Source organism: Carcharodon carcharias, chromosome 8 (genome assembly GCF_017639515.1).
Source record: "Carcharodon carcharias isolate sCarCar2 chromosome 8, sCarCar2.pri, whole genome shotgun sequence".
Lineage (NCBI taxonomy): Eukaryota > Metazoa > Chordata > Chondrichthyes > Lamniformes > Lamnidae > Carcharodon > Carcharodon carcharias.
Genome location: NC_054474.1, coordinates 37,856,070 through 37,876,067, shown reverse-complemented (window position 1 = coordinate 37,876,067; position 19,998 = coordinate 37,856,070). Strand labels below are relative to the sequence as shown.

Here is a 19,998-nt window from a genome sequence, read left to right as displayed (position 1 = left end):
CCAGCTTTTAACAAGCCAAAGCTAACAAAAGAGTTTTGTATTTTTCGAAATTTGTATTTTAAATGTGTAAATTTTCAAAAAGAAAATTTAAATAGCAAGTCCACACGTGGAATAATTTAAATTCAAACTTCACATGCCAAATTTCCTTTTTTTTATTTCAATTTCAAAAACATTTTTCTTTGCCCACCCTCTTCCCATCATATATAAAACACTGTCCAACCTAAAGAGAAGGCAGAAAGCTGCTTCTTTGCTCAAATACAAAGTGCTGGAGAGCACTCAGGTCTTCAATATTTCTTCTGTGATTTTGAGGAAGCATAGTCTCCATTCAGCCCATTTCTGATTTCAGTCAATAGCTTAGTCAAAATCAGGAAATCAAGTACGTGGTCATTGCCAGCATGAAGTGTCCTATTAACATTAAAGTGCATCTTGAAAGAAATGATATTTCTTCTAAACAGTCCAATATATTTCAAAAGGCTTGGCCTCCCTCTGTCTCACTGCTGCAATGGGACAGTTTCACAGAAAATAATTCAGGTCACAATGATACTGTAATTTCTTAATGTTCCTCAAAATAAAGTAGCAGATAGAAACCTGTTTATAAAAAGAGATTCTATTGGAAAGCTATTCTTCCCAGTGAATTATTTATTTTTTAAATTAATTTGGTAAATTTTCTGTGTGGTGTAGTAACTCTGCTGTGCAGACGAGAAAAACCCCAACCAACTCATTCACTGCTCTGTCCTGACTCAGTTGGCCAAAGGTATGTAAATCATTAAAATGTCATGAACAGCACAGCAAATAATCAAAACGGCTAATGGAGTGTTGGTATTTATATCTAGCGAACTACAATGCAAGGGCCTAGAAGACATGTTACAGCTACACAAAGCGCTGATTAAACCACACCTGGACAAAGCTGCTTTAGGTACTACACCATAAGTATATATTGATGTGGAAAGAGTAAAGTGCAGATTTACCAAAATGATAGTTGGACTCCATAGGTTAAGCTATGAAGAGAGATTACACAAACTATTTTTTGGAATTTAGACAGTTAATGAGTGATTTGATCAAAGTTTTCAAGATATTAAGGGGAACTGATAAGGTAGTTAGAGAGAAACTATTTCCTCTGGTTGGGGAGTACAGGTCTAGGGTCCATTGTCTAAAAATTAGAGCCACATCTTTCAAGAGTGAAATTAGGAATCACTTCTTCATGCAAACAACAATTGATGTTGGATTAATTGTTAATTTTAAAGCTGAGATCGATAGATGTTTGTCTACTAAAGATATCAAGGGATATCTAGCAAAAAGGCAGGTATATGGAGTTAGGTCACAGATCAGCCGTGATCTCACTGAATGGCAGCAGAACAGGCTTGAGGCGGGTTAAGTGGCCTAGTTCTGTTCCTATGTTCCTAAATACGAATGATGGTCAGATATTAAACTGAGGAATGCTGAGGCCAGTTGTAAGAGATGGGATGGAACAGAAAGTAACAAATTCAGCTACGGATCCTAACCACAATTACAATACTGCCAAGTGAATATTTGATAATGTACTTCACAAGTGGTTACCCTATCAGATAGAACCTTGCAGAATTACAACCAAGCTATTGCCATAGATTATGAATTGGCTAAATGCCCATTAACAGAAAGTTGGCAACATGGATTGGTGTTTACTTGGAGAGCATTTACCTCTAGTATTTTGCAGGGATCAGTGTTTTGATTTTGCACCATATTATCTGCATTCATGACCCATGAGCTGCTGTTGCCAGGGTAGACGCTCTTGCTGATTGGTTGAGAACACCTGGCCTGAGAGAAGTATTCTTGGAACATTTTATTCTTTATGAACGCAGAATCAGAGAGTGCGTGCCTGCCTTGGAGGAGAGCTGCAAATTGAAGACTCTTGCCCCCTCTCTCTCTCTCCCTGTATTACATGCAGCTCACAGTGAGTTAACCATCTGTCAGAAAATTCTCATCAGGACAACTCAGCTTTATTTTGAAAGTCTGCAGGTTGTGACCAGCAAAAGCTAGCAAAGACAGTGTGTCACCAAGGATCCATTTGAAAGGGCTTCCAATCTACAGTGGCCAGAATACTGTTAGATCACAGAGTCGAGACCTTTTCAAACTTTATCCTTCTTAAAAACGTTCCCATACTCCAGCCACCGCAGAAACCATGTTTGTTTTATCCTGCTTTGTCTTTGTATGAGAGTGCATGGGTGTTGGGATATCTGTTTTTAAAAGAATTAGGAAAGTTGTTGCACTTCCAAATTACAAATTCTGTGTTAACCAGGTTTGCAACTTGGTTTAAAAAAAATTTTGATTCATAATAAATCAATTGTTTTGTGTTAGTATTTTTATTCTGGATATAGCAATATCAAAGGTAAACAATTGGCTATTTTGATGAGTGAATTAAACATTTAAACCATTATTGCAACATATGGAGAAGTGGGGCACATACACGGTGAATGGTAGGACCCTGGGAAGTACCGAGGTTCAGAGGGGCCTTGGTGTGCGTGTCCACTGGTCCCTTAAAGTAGCAGGACAGATAGATATGGTGGTTAAGAAGGCAAATGGGAGACTTGCCTTTTTAGCCAAGGCATAAAATAGGTTATGCTGGAACTGTATAAAACACTGGTTAGGCCACAGCTAGAGTATTGCATACAATTCTGGAATCTGCATTATAGGAAGGATGTGATTGCATTAGACAGAGTGTAGAGGAGGTTTACCAGGATGTTGCCTGGGCTGGAGAGTTTTAGCTATGAAGAGAGATTGGATAGACTGGGGTTATTTTCCCTGGAGCAGAGGAGATTGAAGGTGGACACGATTGAGGTGTATAAATTATGAGGGGCATAGATAGGGTATACAGGAAGGAACTTTTCCCCTTGGTGGAGGGATCAATAACCAGGGGGCATAGATTTAAGGTAAGCGGCAGAGGGTTTAGAGGGGATGTGAGGAAGAATTTTTTCACCTAAAGGGTGGTGGGAATCTGGATCTCACTGCCTGAAAGGGTGGTAGAGGCAGATATCCTCATAACATTTAACAAGTATCTGGATGTGCACTTGCGATGCCATAGCATTCAAGGCTATGGGCCTAGTGCTGGAAAATGGGATGAGAATAGTCAGGGACTTGTTTGAGTGGTGCAGACTCGATGGGCCAAAGGGCCTTTTTCTATGCTGCTGATCTCTATGGCTCTCCCATCATGGTCCGTAACACAAGGTTTCAATGCAGCTGTGGATTTGTACCACAAAAAAATGTTTCTTCAGCAGAAAATAGCAAATATATTTCAGCCCAAATCTTTGGCAGTATGGAAAAAAAAATCCCACTAATTATTGTCCATATAATAATAACCTGCTGTAAGCTTCGTACCATTTCTAACTTGGGACATGTCAATCACAATGTTCTTTATTCAACTCTTTTCTTATATATAATAAAAAGGAAATCACCAAAACCTTGTCGTAGTGTGAGAAACAATGCTGCAAACATTGTTCAAAAATAAAGATAAAATTCAGATAATACGTCTACTCTGTTCCAACAACAGAACCCTGACCTTTCTCATCCATGAGATTCAATCTACGTTCCTTAATCCTTTGCCCGCCAGGAATGCAGCAATAATTCCCTCATTGCTCCCTATTACCTGCCCCTATTTTATTACTTTGTTGTGACTTTCAATCTCATTTCCCTTTCTTAAAAAAAAATGAATCACTTCCCTATACTTAGACTACCACATTTAGGGGCTAATTCCACAAAGCCAGTAATTTTAATGGATGGGAAGTCAAAGGCTTCAGGCCCATATTGGCTAACTTGCTAGTGCAACTCCACAGTGGGAATAATTAATAGAGGTTCCCACCCTTTAATTCTCTCCACAGCACACGAAAATGCTGATGCTTATGATGATGGGTAAGAACATCTTGCTCATCAATAAAAAAATCTGAACCCCAAAACAAGATCACTTACCTTGTGTCTCTGTACAACTTATTGCACTTATTATAAGGCATTCAGGATATTTTCTAAAATTCAGAGGCCTCAGAGAAATCCTCTCTCACTGTAACCCCTTCATTCTGGCAAAAGGGAATATCCTTAAGTAAATGGCTATGTTAAGTATCATGCTAAAGAAAATGAAGTGCGAATGGTACGTGGGTGTTTTTGCTGTCCTGTTCCTCCAAAGCAGTTTCCTTAAAAAAATGGCAGAAAGCACGTTATTGCTCTCTAAAATGCATCTCTCAATGCGGTTTTAAAAAAAGGTGTCTGCTGCTGGTAAGCTGCTACTGTCTTTTGTCTGGAAGATATGGGTCAAGTGGCCTCAGGCTGTAACAGCAAAGCAGTCCATTAATGTTATCTGAACCTTGAGCTGAATGGAACAATAAGTTCCAAAAGATTGCATCTAAGAGTCTAACCACAGTGCCACCATATGGCTACAGCATAACTGCACATTTATAGACTTTGATAACACTTTTCATATGGTTGATCTCTGCAGTTTGTTTTTTTTAAAACTGTTCCTCTTTTAGTTTCATTTTTTAATACCAGCAGTCAGTAGCCCCTGCTTTTACTCAATGCTAAGAAATAAATGATTTTCACTTGCACTATTGTTAACCATCAGTACTGAGATTATGAATTATGGCATAGGCTTCAGTTGTAAAAGCAAACGATCTGTTGACCACATAAAATTACCATGGAATAAACCCTGAGAACATGTCAGGCGTCTAATAAGGTTCCACAAATTTCTGTTCCGGGATTTGACAAAGTGTCAATGAAGGTACAACAATATATTTCCAAGTCAGGAAAGTGTGCAACTCTCAGGGGAATTTGCAGGTAGTGGTGTTCCAAGCACTGGCTAAGATTGGTATTCTAAGTGATGGAGTTTGCGGGTTTGGGAGGTACTGTTTAAGAACCTTTGGTAAGTTTCTACAGCGCATCTTGGAGATGGCACACACTGCAGCCACAGTGCACAGGTCGTGGACAGAATGGATATTTATGATGGTGAATGGGGTACCAATCAAGTGGGTTGCTTTTTCATGGCCGTGACTTTCATGGTAGAGTTCCAATCATCCGGGCAAGTGTAGAGTATTCCATCAAACTCCTGACTTGTACATTGTAGTGACAGGCAGGGAGGTTTTGGGGTGTCAGGAGATGGATTGCTTGTTGCAGAATTCTCAGCCTCTGACCTGCTCTTGTATTTATGTAAAACAAAAACAGAATTACCTGGAAAAACTCAGCAGGTCTGGCAGCATCGGTGGAGAAGAGTTGACGTTTCGAGTCCTCATGACCCTTCCACAGAACTGAGTGAATATAAGGAGAGGGGTGAAATATAAGCTGGTTTAAGGTGGTGGTGGTGGTGTTTGGGGAGGTGGGGGGGGGGGAGGGAGAGAGAGAGAGAGAGAAGTGGGGGTTGGTTGGTGTGGTTGTAGGCACAAGCAAGCAGTGATAGGAGCAGATAATCAAAAGATGTCACAGACAAAAGAACACAGAGGTGTTGAAGGTGGTGATATTATCTAAACGAATGTGCTAATTAAGAATGGATGGTAGGGCACTCAAGGTACAGCTCTAGTGGGGGTGGGGTGGAAAGACTAACAGGGCATAAAAGATTTAAAAATAACGGAAATAGGTGGGAGAAGAAAAATCTATATAAATTATTGGAAAAAACAAAAGGAAGGGGGAAGAAACAGAAAAGGGGTGGGATGGAGGAGGGAGGGCAAGATCTAAAGTTGTTAACTTCAATATTCAGTCCGGAAGGCTGTAAAGTGCCTAGTCGGAAGATGAGGTGCTGTTCCTCCAGTTTGCGTTGGGCTTCACTGGAACAATGCAGCAAGCCAAGGACAGACATGTGGGCAAGAGAGCAGGGTGGAGTGTTAAAATGGCATGCAACAGAGAGGTTTGGGTCATTCTTGCGGACAGACAGCAGGTGTTCTGCAAAGCAGTCGCCCAGTTTACGTTTGGTCTCTCCAATATAGAGGAGACCTCATTGGGAGCAACGAATGCAGTAGACTAAGTTGGGGGAAATGCAAGTGAAATGCTGCTTCACTTGAAAGGAGTGTTTGGGCCCTTGGATGGTGAGGAGAGGGGAAGTGAACGGGCAGGTGCTGCATCTTTTGCGTGGGCATGGGTAAGTGCCATAGGTGGGGGTTGAGGAGTAGGGGGTGATGGAGGAGTTGACCAGGGTGTCCCGGAGGGAACGATCCCCACGGAATGCTGCCAGGGGGTGGTGAAGGGAAGATGTGTTTGGTGGTGGCATCATGCTGGAGATGGCGGAAATGGTGGAGGATGATCCTTTGAATGCGGAGGCTGGTGGGGTGATAAGTGAGGACAAGGGGGATCCTATCATGTTTCTGGGAGGGAGGAGAAGACAAGAGGGTGGATGCGCGGGAGATGGGCCGGACACGGTTGAGGGCCCTGTCAATGACCCTGGGTGGAAAACCTCGGTTAAGGAAGGAGGAGGACGACGACATGTCAGAGGAACTGTTTTTGAAGGTAGCATCATTAGAACAGATGCGACGGAGGCGAAGGAACTGAGAGAATGGGATGGACTCCTTACAGGAAGCGGGGTGTGAGGAGCTGTAGTCGAGGTAGCTGTGGAAGTCGGTAGGCTTGTAATGGATATTGGTGGACAGTCTATCACCAGTGATTGAGACAGAGAGCTCAAGGAAGGGAAGGGAAGGGTCAGAGATGGACCACGTGAAAATGATGGAGGGGTGAAGATTGGAAGCAAAATTAATAAATTTTTCCAAGCCCCGACGAGAGCATGAAGCAGCACCTAAGTGATCATCGATGAACCGGAGAGAGAGCTATGGAAGGGGGCCGGAGTAGGACCGGAACAAGGAATGTTCCACATACCCCATAAAGAGACAGGCATAGCTGGGGCCCATACGGGTACGCATAGCCACACCGTTTATTTGGAGGAAGTGAGAGAAGTTAAAGGAGAAATTGTTCAGTCTGAGAACAAGTTCAGCCAGACGGAGGAGAGTAGTAGTGGATGGAGATTGTTCGGGCCTCAGTTCGAGGAAGAAGCTAAGGGCCCTCAAACCATCCTGGTGGGGGATGGAGGTGTAGAGGGATTGGACGTCCATGGTGAAGAGGAAGCGGTTGGGGCCATAGAACTGGAAATTGTTGATGTGACGTAAGGTGTCAGAGGAATCACGGATGTAGGTGGGAGGGACTGGACAAGGGGAAAGAGAAGGGAGTCAAGATAATGAGAAATGAGTTCCGTGGGGCAGGAGCAGGCTGACACGATCGGTCTACCGGGACATTCTGTTTGTGGATTTTGGGTAGGAGGTAGAAGCTGGCCGTCCGAAGTTGGGCGACTATCAGGTTGGAGGCTGTGGGAGGAAGATCTCCAGAGGAGATGAGATCAGTGACAGTCCTGGAAACAATGGCTTCATGTTCAGTGCTGGGGTCATGGTCCAGGGAGAGGCAGGAGGAAGTGTCTGTGAGTTGACGCTCAGCCTTCATGAGGTAGAGGTCAGTGCATTCGTTTGTTTAGATAATATCGCCACCTTCAACACCTGTGTTCTTTTGTTCTTTTGTCTGTGACATCTTTTGATTATCTGCTCCTATCACTGCTTGCTTGTCCCTACAACCACACCCCCACCACCCACTTCTCTCCCTCCACCCCCCACCTTAAACCAGCTTATATTTCACCCCTCTCCTTATATTCACTCAGTTCTGTGGAAAGGTCATGAGGACTCGAAACGTCAACTCTTTTCTTCTCCGCCGATGCTGCCAGACCTGCTGAGTTTTTCCAGGTAATTCTGTTTTTGTTTTGTATTTCCAGCATCCGCAGTTTTTTGTTTTTATCCTTGTATTTATGTAGTTGCTCTAATAAAGTTCCTGGTCAACGGTGACTCCCAGTACGTGGATGCTGGCTCATGTTAAATTTTCCAAACCAAGAGCAGCAAATTGTTTTAGGCGAGTATATCAAGAGATATTCATCAACACTGGATAACTGATCCAGACCAGTCATTTTTCTAATTGAATAGTGAAACCAGCTTGAAGTGCTGAATGGCCTACTTTTTCATTTAAATGCCATAGCACTGGAAGACGGGAACAGATCAACAGTTAGGAAAGTGCTCGATTCTTCCAGCAAGGACACACAACTTCAGTCATTATTCTGACTGCTGATTTAAAATCAGAGAGCTCAATAGGACAGATGGAGAGGAAAAGGAAATTTTAAAACAGCAATGGAAGTTGAACCGAACTAAGGAAGGAGAATATAACAGCATTGGAAAAATGTAGAATGGAGCAGCTGCTGGGAGTGCAATTCAATGACACAAACACTCTGCAGGTAAAAATATTCCCTCTTTTGTTCCTTTTGGGAGGATTTCATTGGGGCTATCCAAAATCCTGGGTATGGACTTGTTCCCTATATCATTCAAGTCCTATAAAGTCTTAACATGGTATTTGTTATCTACATATGAAAGAAGTGCATTAATTACCTGCATTGCGGCAGAAACATCGACTCTTTGGTAAATACAGATCCTGAGAGTAGGATATACCAGCAAGTTGCAATACTATCAGGACTAAGAGAAAAAGAGAAAAAAACCATTTAAAGAAAAACATACTCATAATTATGCAAAACATCAACAGCAAAATTCAGGTGTGTAGGATGAAATGATGATGCAAATAATTAAACAAAATTGCACTGTTAGTTTACTTTATGAAGGGATAACCTATTGATTTGGTACTCTATCTAAAGAGCTCATCTATAACCAGAAATTCCACAGACACACCAAAGACAGGCCAAAACGATTCCCAGCAGTGCAAGACAATTCCTTACAGAAACACAATCGCAACTGCACTGCCACATGCATTCTACATGATACCTATTACTCCCAAAATCCTACGACAAACAACAGTTCTCAAACTGTAGCTATTTCACAGTTAAAGCGTTCCACAGATTGCTCTTATAGCTAATGATACTTTGTGAAAACAGGTTAGTTCTTTGGATATATATAATACTCAGCACAGTCTGCAAATTTTGCCATTATTATGACAATTTATATTATTTAATTTAAAAAAACTCTAAGAAGTTATATTTCTAAAGTAAAACACTGGGCAGAATTTCCTGCCTGTCGGGCGGGCAGGCTTGACCCAATCTCTGGTGGGCGGGAAGCCAATCCCCACCGGAGAAGCTGGCCCCGCCTCCATTTTACGTGGGCGGTCCACCCAGCATGCCGTCCGGCAGGAGGGCTATGCGCTTCCTGTGCAGGCAGGGGGATTCCCCAAAAGCAAGAGTGTGCTCTCTCGTGCATGCGCATGAAAGAGCGCGCATCTCCCTGAGGCAAAGTACTGCCTCAGGGAGATCGCCAACGCTTTTAAAAATATTTAAAATAGAAAAATAAATTCCTTAACATGTCCCCCTCATGTGACAATGTCACATGAGATGGGACATGCTCATAATTTACATAGTAACTTTATTAAACTTTTCTAAACCCTACATGAAACCGATGGATGAGGTTTCATGTTTTTTCTATTGCCCGCCGGGGCTCCTGGCCTGCCCGCCAACCTTAAGGTTGGACGGGCAGGTCCTTTAATTGTATAATTGATCCTGTCAATGGCCTCAATTGGCCATTGACAGGTCGGTGTGCCTGCAGCTGATTTTGCTGCAGGCCCACCTTCGTGAAAATTTAAATGGGCCGGGATGACATTGGGGGATCCGCCCGACATCATCCCGCGTCATTTTATGCATCTGCGAGAGGGCCCCGCCCCTTGCTCACCGACAGCAAAATTCTGCCCTCTGTACCCAGATAGCCAGAAGGAAAACAAATAGCAAATCTTCCCTCCAACTGCTAGGCTAAAACTCAGTGCTTCTCCTTTCATCATGCTGAAAACTCATCATTTCATGCCCAAGCAAAGGTGGAATCAATGGGAACCAGATTGGAGTCGTATGTAGCACAAAGGAAGATGGTTGTGGTTGTTGGTGGTCAGTCATCTCACTTCTAGGACATCACTGCAGAAGTTCCTCAGCGTCGTGTCCTCGGCCCAACCATCTTCAGTTGCTTCATCAATGACCTTCCTTCCATCATAAGGTCAGAAGCGGGATGTTCTCTGATGATTGCACAATGTTCAGCACCATTCGCATGTCCTCAGATACTGAAGCAGTCCATGTCCAAATGCAGCAAGACCTGGACTATATCCAGGCTTGGGCTGACAAGTGGCAAGTAACATTCGCGCCACATAAATGTCAGGCAATGTCCATCTCCAACAAGACGGAATCCAAGATAGCATCACCATCACTGAATCCCCCACTAACAACATGCTGGGGGTTACCATTGACCAGAAACTGAACTGGACTAGCCATATAAATACTGTGGCTATAAGAGCAGGTCAGAGGCTAGGAATCATGCGACAAGTAACTCACCTCCCGACTCCCCAAAGCCTGTCCACCATCTATAAGGCATAAGTCAAGAGTTTGATGGAGTACTCCCCACTTGCCTGGATGAGTGCAGCTCCTACAACACTCAAGAAGCTTGACACTGTCCAGGACAAAGCAGCCCACTTGTTTGGCACCACATCCACAAACATTCACTCCCTCCACCAGCGACACACAGTAGCAGCAGTGTGAACCTGCAAGATGCACTGCAGGAATTCACCAAGGCTTCTTCAACAGCACCTTCCAAACTCACAAGCACTACCACCACCACCTGGAAGTTCCCCTCCAAGTCAATCACCATCCTGACTTGAAATATATTGCCATTCCTTCACTGTCACTGGGTCAAAATCCTGGAGCTCCCTTCCTAACATCACTGTAGGCGTACCTACACCACATGGACTTCAGCAGTTCAAGAAGGCAGCTCACCACCACCTTCTCAGGAGTAACTAGGGATAAGCAATGAATACTGGTCCAGCCAGTGAAGCAAACATCTCATGAATGAAAAAACATCACTACCCTACCTGCATGCAAATGAGTACCTTACATAGAAAGCATTCTCCCATTTAGAACAGTAGTGGTCCCATTTCAGTGACTGTTAAGTAAGTCAGTGCTGATTATATAATAAAAACAAAACTACTGAATATCACTTCAAGGCCAAGCAAAAATATTGTAACGTGCAAGTAAACCTCGACAAGTCTTTGCCAAACTACCACTGTGAAAATCCTGTAGGAGTATCAGCAAAGGAAACTTGCTACAGTTTCAAAGTTTTGCATAATGTTTTGACTTTGCAACACTGAGTTGGTGAGTTATGAATACTTACTAAAACAAGACTTCATTGGCATCATGCTTTTCATAACGTACTGTTGTGCACATCAATCTGAAAGACAAGTATTTACATAACAAAACTTTTAGAATAGAACTCATGAAAGCATTGCAACTATTTGATCATTTTTCAACCTTCATATTCTGTGTCAGCGAAACCAATTTTTAACACCAGTGTTGGCTTGGTAAATTATTTCAATTTAAATTCAAGATCAACAATAGAACACTCTGAAAAAATACTTATTATTTCATTTTATTTTTCTGCATTGCAGCTCATTTCTACACTTCAGAATTAGTAATTAAGAGTTGAAAAATGAGTATCCATGAACTAGAACTTTCTTCAAAGAGAAGGGAACAGCATAAAGCTGCCTAGAGCAGTAATGTCATTTATGAAGGAATCCCATTACATTACTCCTATTGCCTCAAAAGGTAGATTCCGAGCATCACAATCAAGTCTACTTTTGGATTCCCCACTCCATTCCCCCAAAAATGTATGACCAGCATTGTTGAAATCCCCCAAATTGGGATTTTTAGATAAAAACCCTTGGGCTGTTACATCGCAGGGCATTTCAACTGCAGGTCTACTAGAAACTGGACATCAATTTCTGCAAAATGAATCCCCACTTCTCCAAATCTTTAGTTAATAACGAAACTTTAAAGAGAAAAAAATGAAAACAGATTGATAACCCACTAAGCCTAAAAACAATTCAAACAACCTTGTTTAAAAAGACAATCCAAGGGTTTATGTTTGCTCTTGGTGAGATTTTAGTGGAGCAGGGCCAGGGAAAGAAAATTGCTTTTTTTTTAAAAAACAGGTTTTTCAGTCTCTCTGAGCAGCTGTAGCTGAATGCTATGAGCAGATGTCTGAAAACTAGCCCCTCATTTTCTCAAAACAGGGTAGGAATGGAGGAAAACAAAGTAATCTAATGAGGGTGGTCACAGGTACATTAAATTGGTAAGCACAATACAGTAACTTAATGAGCGCATATACTAAACTTCCTGGTCTTAATATTTTGATAGTACATTTATAAGTGAGCTGTAAATAAAATACAGACAGATCCAGACTTCAATCACCAATCAGCTTGTCATAGGGCCCACAATGGCGCTAGCCATACTGTTTTTTTATACCTGCCAACAAGTCCGGGGTCTTTTCTTCACGTTCACCAAAGCCCCATATTTCCTAATTACCATCTCTACAACAATGCCCACTTGTGCCCTTTCCTCACTGAATCCCTTATCCCCACTTGGAACCTTCTGACTCAAATCATATCAATATTTTCCTTGCCTCCATGACATGTTTTTAAAACTACTAGCTGTCAAAATTACTCACCCACATTAAGACCTGCTCTCTTATTGCCCCTATGCTCCCAACCTTCACCGGCTGCCTATCACACAATGCACTGATGCTAATATCTTTATTTACAGAGGCTTATCATCCCTACCTTGCTACCTCCTTCAGTCATTAATTCTTTAACATATCGACTAGATCTGACAATTGGCCTTCACACCAAGTGAGAGATTAACATAAACTAATGCAGTAAACAAAGGAGTAGAACAGTAATGGCATGGAAGAGTGTCCAGCAGTCAGCATCACTGTGAAGCAGTCTGGGAAGAGTATCATGCAGTCAGTTCTTCTTGAAAATAACAAGAGTGACATTAGAGTGACATTAGAAGGCAACATCAGAGAGCGGTGGAGAGATCAGAACCAGTGCGAGTGCAGGGAAGCTTCAAAAAGTGACGTCAGCAAAGGTGAGAGCTGATTGGTGAGTAGTGGATAGGTGTTTTTCTCCAGTTTAAAATAAATTAAGTTAAAGAAAGGTAAGGGTTTTAGTTTTTATTTTAAAGTACAGAAATACAGTAAAAAACAGTTACATTATTTAACTTACGTATAGAATGCCTAGGGAGGAATTTAAAAAGGAAATTAGAAGAGCAAAAAGGGGGCATGAAAAAACATTGGCAGGTAAAGTAAAGAAAAATCCAAAGTTATTTTACAAGTATATTAAGAGTAAGAAGGTAACTTGGGAAAGAGTAGGGCCCATTAAGGGCCATAGTGGTAATGTGTGTGTGGAGCTGGAAGAGTAGGTAGTTTCTACATGAATACTTTGTGTCGGTATTCACAAGTGAGAGGGGCAACGGGGGTATGGAAATCAGGCAGAAGGAATGTGATAATAATTAAAGAAATTAGCATAGAAAGGGAGGAGGTTCTAAGTGGTCTGGTAGGCTTAAAAGTAGATAAATCCCCAGGCCCGGATGAAATGTATCCCTGGCTGATGAGTGAGGCAAGGGAGGAGATAGCAGGGGCGCTGGCAATAATTTTCAATACCCCTCTGGCCACAGGAGAGGTGCCAGAGAACTGGAGGACAGCCAATGTGGTACTGTTATTCAAGAAGGGAGGAAGGAATAAACCAGGGAACGACAGGCCAGTCAGTCTAACCTCAGTGGTAGGGAAACTACTGGAAGCAATTCTGAGAGACAGAGTTATTCTACACTTGGAGAGGCAGGGATTAATCAAGGACAGTCAGCATGGTTTTGTTAAAGGGAGGTCATATCTGACCAATTTGACTGAATTTTTCGAAGAGGTGACCAGGTATGCAGATGAGGGTAATGCATTTGACGTAGTCTACTTGGACTTCAGCAAGGCTTTTGATAAAGTCCTGCATGGAAGACTGATAACAAAGGTAAGAGCCCATGGGATCCAAGGCAATTTGGCAAATTGGAGCCAGAATTGGCTGAGTGGCAGGAAGCAGAGGGTGATGGTCGAGGGGTGCTTTTGTGACTGGATTGCTGTGTCCAGTGGGCTTCCACAGGGATCGGTGTTGGGTCCTTTGCTGTTTGTGGTATATTTAAGCAACTTAGATTGAATGTCGGAGGACTGATCAGTAACATTGCGGATGACGCAAAAATTGGGGGGATGGTAAAAACTGAGGAGGAGAGCCTTAGATTACAGGTGGATATAGACGGGCTGATCAGTGGCAAATGGAATCTAAACCGGATAAGTGTGAGGTGATGAACCTGGGCAGGATAAACAAGGCACAGGAATACGCAATGAATGGTAGGGCACTGGGAAGTACCGAGGATCAGAGGGACCTTGGTGTACATGTCCACCGGTCCCTTAAGGTAGGACAGGTTGATAAGGTGATTAAGGCGGCATATGGGATACTTACATTTGTTAGCCAAGGCATAGAATATAAGAGCAGGGAGGTTATGCTGGAACTGTACAAAACACTGGTTAGGCCACAGCTAGAGTATTGCATGCAGTTTTGGAATCCGCATTATAGGAAGGTTGTGATTGCACTAGAGAAAGTGCACAGGAGGTTTACCAGGATGTTGCCTGGGCTGGAGAGTTTTGGTTATGAGGAGAGATTGGATAGACTGGGGTTATTTTCCCTAGAGCAGAAGAGATTGAAGGAGGACATGATTGAGGTGTATAAAATTATGAGGGGCATATATAGGGTAGACAGGAAGAAATTTTCCCCTTGGTGGAGCGATCAATAACCAGGGGGCATAGATTTAAGGTAAGGGGTAGGAGGTTTAGAGGGGATGTGAGGAAGAAGTTTTTCGCCCAGAGGGTGGTGGGAATCTGCAAAACACTGCTTGAAAGGGTGGTAGAGGCAGAAACCCTCATACCATTTAAGTATCTGGATGTGCACGTGCGATGCCATGACATACAAGGCTATGAGCCAAGTGCTGGAAAATGGGGTTTAGAGTATTTAGGTACTTGTTTGACCGGCGCAGATTCAATGGGCCTTTTCTGTGCTGTGGACCTCTATGACTCTATAAATCTAAATAATGCTTCACAAAAGTGTATTATTTTATTTCATTACATCATGTTCATGGACACACTTAATGATGTTGGGTGTTGGATACCATTCAGGAGATCTTAATTAAGTCTTACTCATTTTAAGTAGGTTAAATGTATGTATTAATTAACTACAGGAGCCATGTACATATACACAGTAAAGGGTTCATGCTTGGAACTGTCTCCATGCTAGATTGTGGACATGCTGACTTTAGTGTCTCAAACGTTATCAAGGAAAGATACTCAGGTTGAATTGACTTACAAACCTTCCAATTTAGTTCTAACATAAACATTTTTAAAAATTCATTCACATGATGTGGGCTTCGCTGGCAAAGCCAGCCTTTATTGCCCATCCCTAGTTGCCCTTGAGAAGGTGGCGGTGCCTTGTTGAACCACTGCAGTCCATGTGGTGTAGGTACACCCACAATGCTGTTAGGAAGGGGGTTCCAGGATTTTGACTCAGCAACACTGAAGGGACGCAATATATTTCCAAATCAGGATGGTGAATCATTTGGAGGGGAACTTCCAAGTGGTGGTCTTCTCAGCTATCTGCTGCCCCTACTAGATGGTAGTGGTCGTGGGTTTGGAAGGAGTCTCAGTGAATTCCTGCAGTGCACCTTGTACACGGTTGACACTGCTACTACTATGCTTCTGTGGTGGAGGCGGTGAATGTTTGTGGATGTGGTGGCAATCAAGCGGGCTGCTTTGTCCTTGTCGGTGTCATGCTTCTGAGTGTTGTGGGAGCTGCACTCATCCAGGCAAGTGGGTAGCATTCCAACACACTCCTGACTTGTGCCTTGTAGATGGTGGACAAGGTTGTTTCAGAGAGTCAGGTGGTGAGTTACTTGTTGAACGATTCCTAGCCTCTGACCTAGTCTTGTGGCCACAGTATTTATATAGGTAGTCCAGTTCAGTTTCAGGTCAATGGTAACCCTCCAGGATGTTGATAGTGGGGATTTCAGTGGTGGTAATGCCATTGAACGTCAAGGGGTGATGGTTAGATTCTCTTGTTGAAGGTGGTCATTGTCTGACACTTGTATGACATGAATGTTACTTGCCACTTGTCAGCCCAAGTCTGGATATTGTCCAGGTCTTGCTGCATTTGGACATGGACTGTTTCAGTATCTGAGGAGTCGTGAATGGTGCTGAACATTGTGCAATCATCAGCGAACAGACCCGCTGCTAACCTTATGATGGAAGCAAGGTCATTGATGAAGTAGCTGAAGATGGTTGGGCAGAGGACGCGACCCTGAGGAACTCTTGCAGTGATGTCCTGGAGGTGAGATGACTGACCTGCAACAACCACAACCATCTTCCTTTGCGCTAGGTATGACTCTAACCAGTGGAGAATTTTCCCCCACCCTCTCCAATACCCATTGACTCCAGTTTTGCTCAGGCTCCTTGATGCCACACTCGGTCAAATGTGGACTTCATGTCAAGGGCAGTCACTCTCGCCTCACCTTGGGAGTTTAACTCTTTTGTCCATGTTTGAACCAAGGCTGTAATGAGATCAGGAGCTGAGTGGCCTTGGCAGAGCCCAAACTGGGTGTGAGTGAGCAGGTTATTGCTGAGCAAGTGTCACTTGACTGTTGATGACCCCTTCCATTACTTTACTGATGATCGCAGTAGACTGATGGGAGCGGTAATTGACGGGTTGGATTTGTCCTGCTTCTTAAGCACAGGACATGCCTGGGTAATTTTCCACATAGTCGGATAGATGTCAGTGTTGTAGCTGCATTTGGCTAGGGGCGCGGCAAGTTCAGGAGCACATGTCTTCAGTACTATTGCCAGAATTTTGTCAGGGCCCATAGCCTTTGCAGTATCCAGTACATTCAGCGATTTCTTGGTGAACCAAATTGGCTGAAGACTGACATGAGTGATGCTGGGCACCTCCGGAGGAGGCCCGCATGGATCATCCACTCGGCATTCTGGCGGAAGATTGTAGCAAATGCTTCAGCCTCATCTTTTGTTCTGATGAGCTGTGCTCCTCCATCATTGAGGATGGGGATATTTGTAGAGCCACCTCCTCCAGCGAGTTTATTTAATTGTCATTGAAGATGGGGATATTTGTAGAGCAGCTTCCTCCAGCGGGTATAATTAATTGTCCACCACCATTCACGACTGGATGTGGCAGGACTGCAGAGTTTAGATCTGATCTGTTGGTTGTGGGATCGCTTAGCTCTATCACTTGCTGTGTATGCTCTTTGGCATGCAAGTAGTCATGTGTTCTTGCTTTATCAGGTTGACATCTCATTTTTAGATTTGCCTGAAGCTGCTCCTGGCATGCCCTCCTTTAGAACCATAGAACCACAGAACACTACAGCACAGAAAACAGGCCATTCGGCCATTCTAGTCTGTGCCGAAATATCATTTCGCTAGTCCCATTGACCTGCACCTAGTCCATAACCCTCCAGACCTCTCTCATCCATGTATCTATCCAATTTATTCTTAAAACTTAAGAGTGAACCCACATTTATCACGTCAGATGGTAGCTCGTTCCACACTCTCACCACTCTCTGAGTGAAGTTCACCCTAATGTTCCCCCTAAACCTTTCCCCTTTCACCCTAAAGCCATGTCCTCTCGTGTTTATCTCTCCTAATTTAAGTGGAAAGAGCCTACTCGCATTCACTCTGTCTATACCCTCATAATTTTGTAAACTTCTATCAAATCTCCCCTCATTCTTCTACGCTCCAAGGAATAAAGTCCTAACCTATTTCCTGTAACTCAAGTCCTTAATACCCGGCAACATCCTAGTAAATCTTCTCTGCACTCTCTCAATCTTACAGATATCCTTCCTGTAGTTAGGCGACCAGAACTGCACACAATACTCCAAAGTTGGCCTCACCAATGTCCGATACAACCTCACCATAACATCCCAACTCCTATACTCAATACTTTGATTTATGAAGACCAGTATGCCAAAAGCTTTCTTTACAACCTTGTCTACCTGTGACGCCACTTTCAAGGAACTATGTATCTGAACTCCCAGATCCCTTTGTTCCTCCACACTCCTCAGTGCCCTACCATTTACTGTTTATGTCCTACCTTGGTTTGACCTTCCAAAATGTAACACCTCACACCATCTGCCATTTTCTGGCCCATTTTTCCAATTGGTCCAGATCTGTCTGCAAGCTTTGAAAGCCTTCCTCGCTGTCCACAACGCCTTCAATCTTAGTGTCATCAGCAAACTTGCTGATCCAATTCACCACATTATCATCCAAGTCATTGATATAGACAACAAACAACAATGGTCCCAGCACAGATCCCTGAGGCACACCACTAGTCACAGACCTCCAATCTGAGAAGCAATCATCCACTACCACTCTCTGTCTTCTCCCACACAGCCAATTTCGAATCCAGTTTACAACTTCTCCATGGATACCAAGTGTCTGAACCTTCTGAACTAACCTCCCATGTGGGACCTTGTCAGAGGCCTTACTAAAGTCCATGTAGACAACATCCACAGCCTTTCCTTCATCTACTTTCTTGGTAACCTCCTCGAAAAACTCTACAAGGTTCGTTAAACACGACCTAGCACGCACAAAGCCATGCTGACTATCCTTAATCAGCCATTGGCTGTCCAAATAATTATATATCCGATCTCTCAGAACACCTTCCAATAATTTACCTACTACTGACGTCAGGCTCACTGGCCTGTAATTATCTGGTTTACTTTTGGAGCCTTTTTTAAACAACAGAACAACATGAGCTACCCTCCAATCCTCTGGCACCTCACCAGTGGCTAAGGACATTTTAAATATCTCTGCCAGGGCACCTGCAATTTCTACACTAGTCTCCCTCAAGGTCCAAGGGAATATCATGTCAGGCCCGGGGGATTTATCTACCTTTATTCACTGTAGGCAGCAAGCACCTCCTCCTCTTTAATCTCTATATGTTCCATGACACTATTGCTTGTTTCCCTACCTTCCTTATGCACTATGCCAGTTTCCTGAGTAAATACTGATGCAAAAAAACTGTTTAAGATCTCCCCCATCTCGTGAGGCTCTACACATAGACGACCACTCTGATCTTCAAGGGGACCAATTGTGTCCCTTACTATCTTTTTACTCTTAATGTACTTGTAGAAACCCTTCGGGTTTACCTTCACATTATCTGCCAAAGCAACCTCATGTCTTCTTTTTGCCTTCCTGATTTCCTTTTTTAGTATTTTCTTACATTTTCTATACTCTACAAGTACCTCATTTGCTTCTTGTTGCCTATATCTGCTATACACCTCTCTCTTCTTCTTAACCAGATCGCTAATATCCCTTGAAAGTCAAGGTTCCCTATGCCTGTTAACTTTGCCTTTAATCCTGACAGGAACATGCAAACTCTGCACTCTCAAAATTTCGCCTTTGAATGCCTTCCACTTACTGAACACATCCTTGCCAGAAAACAACTTATCCCAATCCATTCTTCCTAGCTCCTTTCTCATTTCCACAAAATTGGCCTTTCTCCAATTTAGAATCTCAACTCGAGGATCAGACCTATCCTTATCCATAATTAGCTTAAAACTAATGACATTGTGGTCTCTGGACCCAAAATGTTCGCCTACACATACTTCTGTCACCTGACCTGTCTGGTTCCCTAATAGGAGATCAAGTATTGCATCCTCTCTTGTTGGTACCTCTGTATATTGATTTCGAAAACTTTCCTGAACACATTTGACAAACTCCAAGCCATCCAGCCCTTTTACAGTATGGGAGTCCCAGTCAATATGTGGGAAGTTAAAATCTCCTACTATCACAACTTTCTGTTTCTCACATCGGTCTGCTATCTCTCTACAGATTTGCTCGTCCAATTCTCTCTGACTATTGGGCAGTCTATAATACAACCATATTAGTGTGGTCACACCTTTCCCATTCCTCAGCTCCACCCATATGGCCTATGTAGACGAGCCCTCTGGGCTGTCCTGCTTATGCACAGCTGTGATATTTTCCCTGACTAGTAATGCCACTCCTCCCCCTTTCATTCCTCCCCCTCTATCACGTCTGAAACAACGGAACCCTGGAACGTTGAGCTGCCAGT

The 19,998-nt window shown here is 43.1% G+C and overlaps 1 protein-coding gene across 5 annotated transcripts in view; it reads right to left on the bottom strand.

The window, feature by feature from the left end:
- rapgef6 (Rap guanine nucleotide exchange factor (GEF) 6) overlaps positions 1–19,998 on the bottom strand; it is a 419,806-nt gene that overhangs the window by 287,844 nt on the left and 111,964 nt on the right. For all 5 annotated transcript variants that reach the window (XM_041193252.1, XM_041193254.1, XM_041193259.1 and 2 more), the window contains exons 3-4: positions 11,169–11,225; positions 8,412–8,495 (exon numbers count right to left, since the gene is read on the bottom strand). In XM_041193252.1, coding sequence (XP_041049186.1) covers positions 8,412–8,495; positions 11,169–11,225 — 141 coding nt within the window. The remainder of the gene's footprint in view (positions 1–8,411; positions 8,496–11,168; positions 11,226–19,998) is intronic.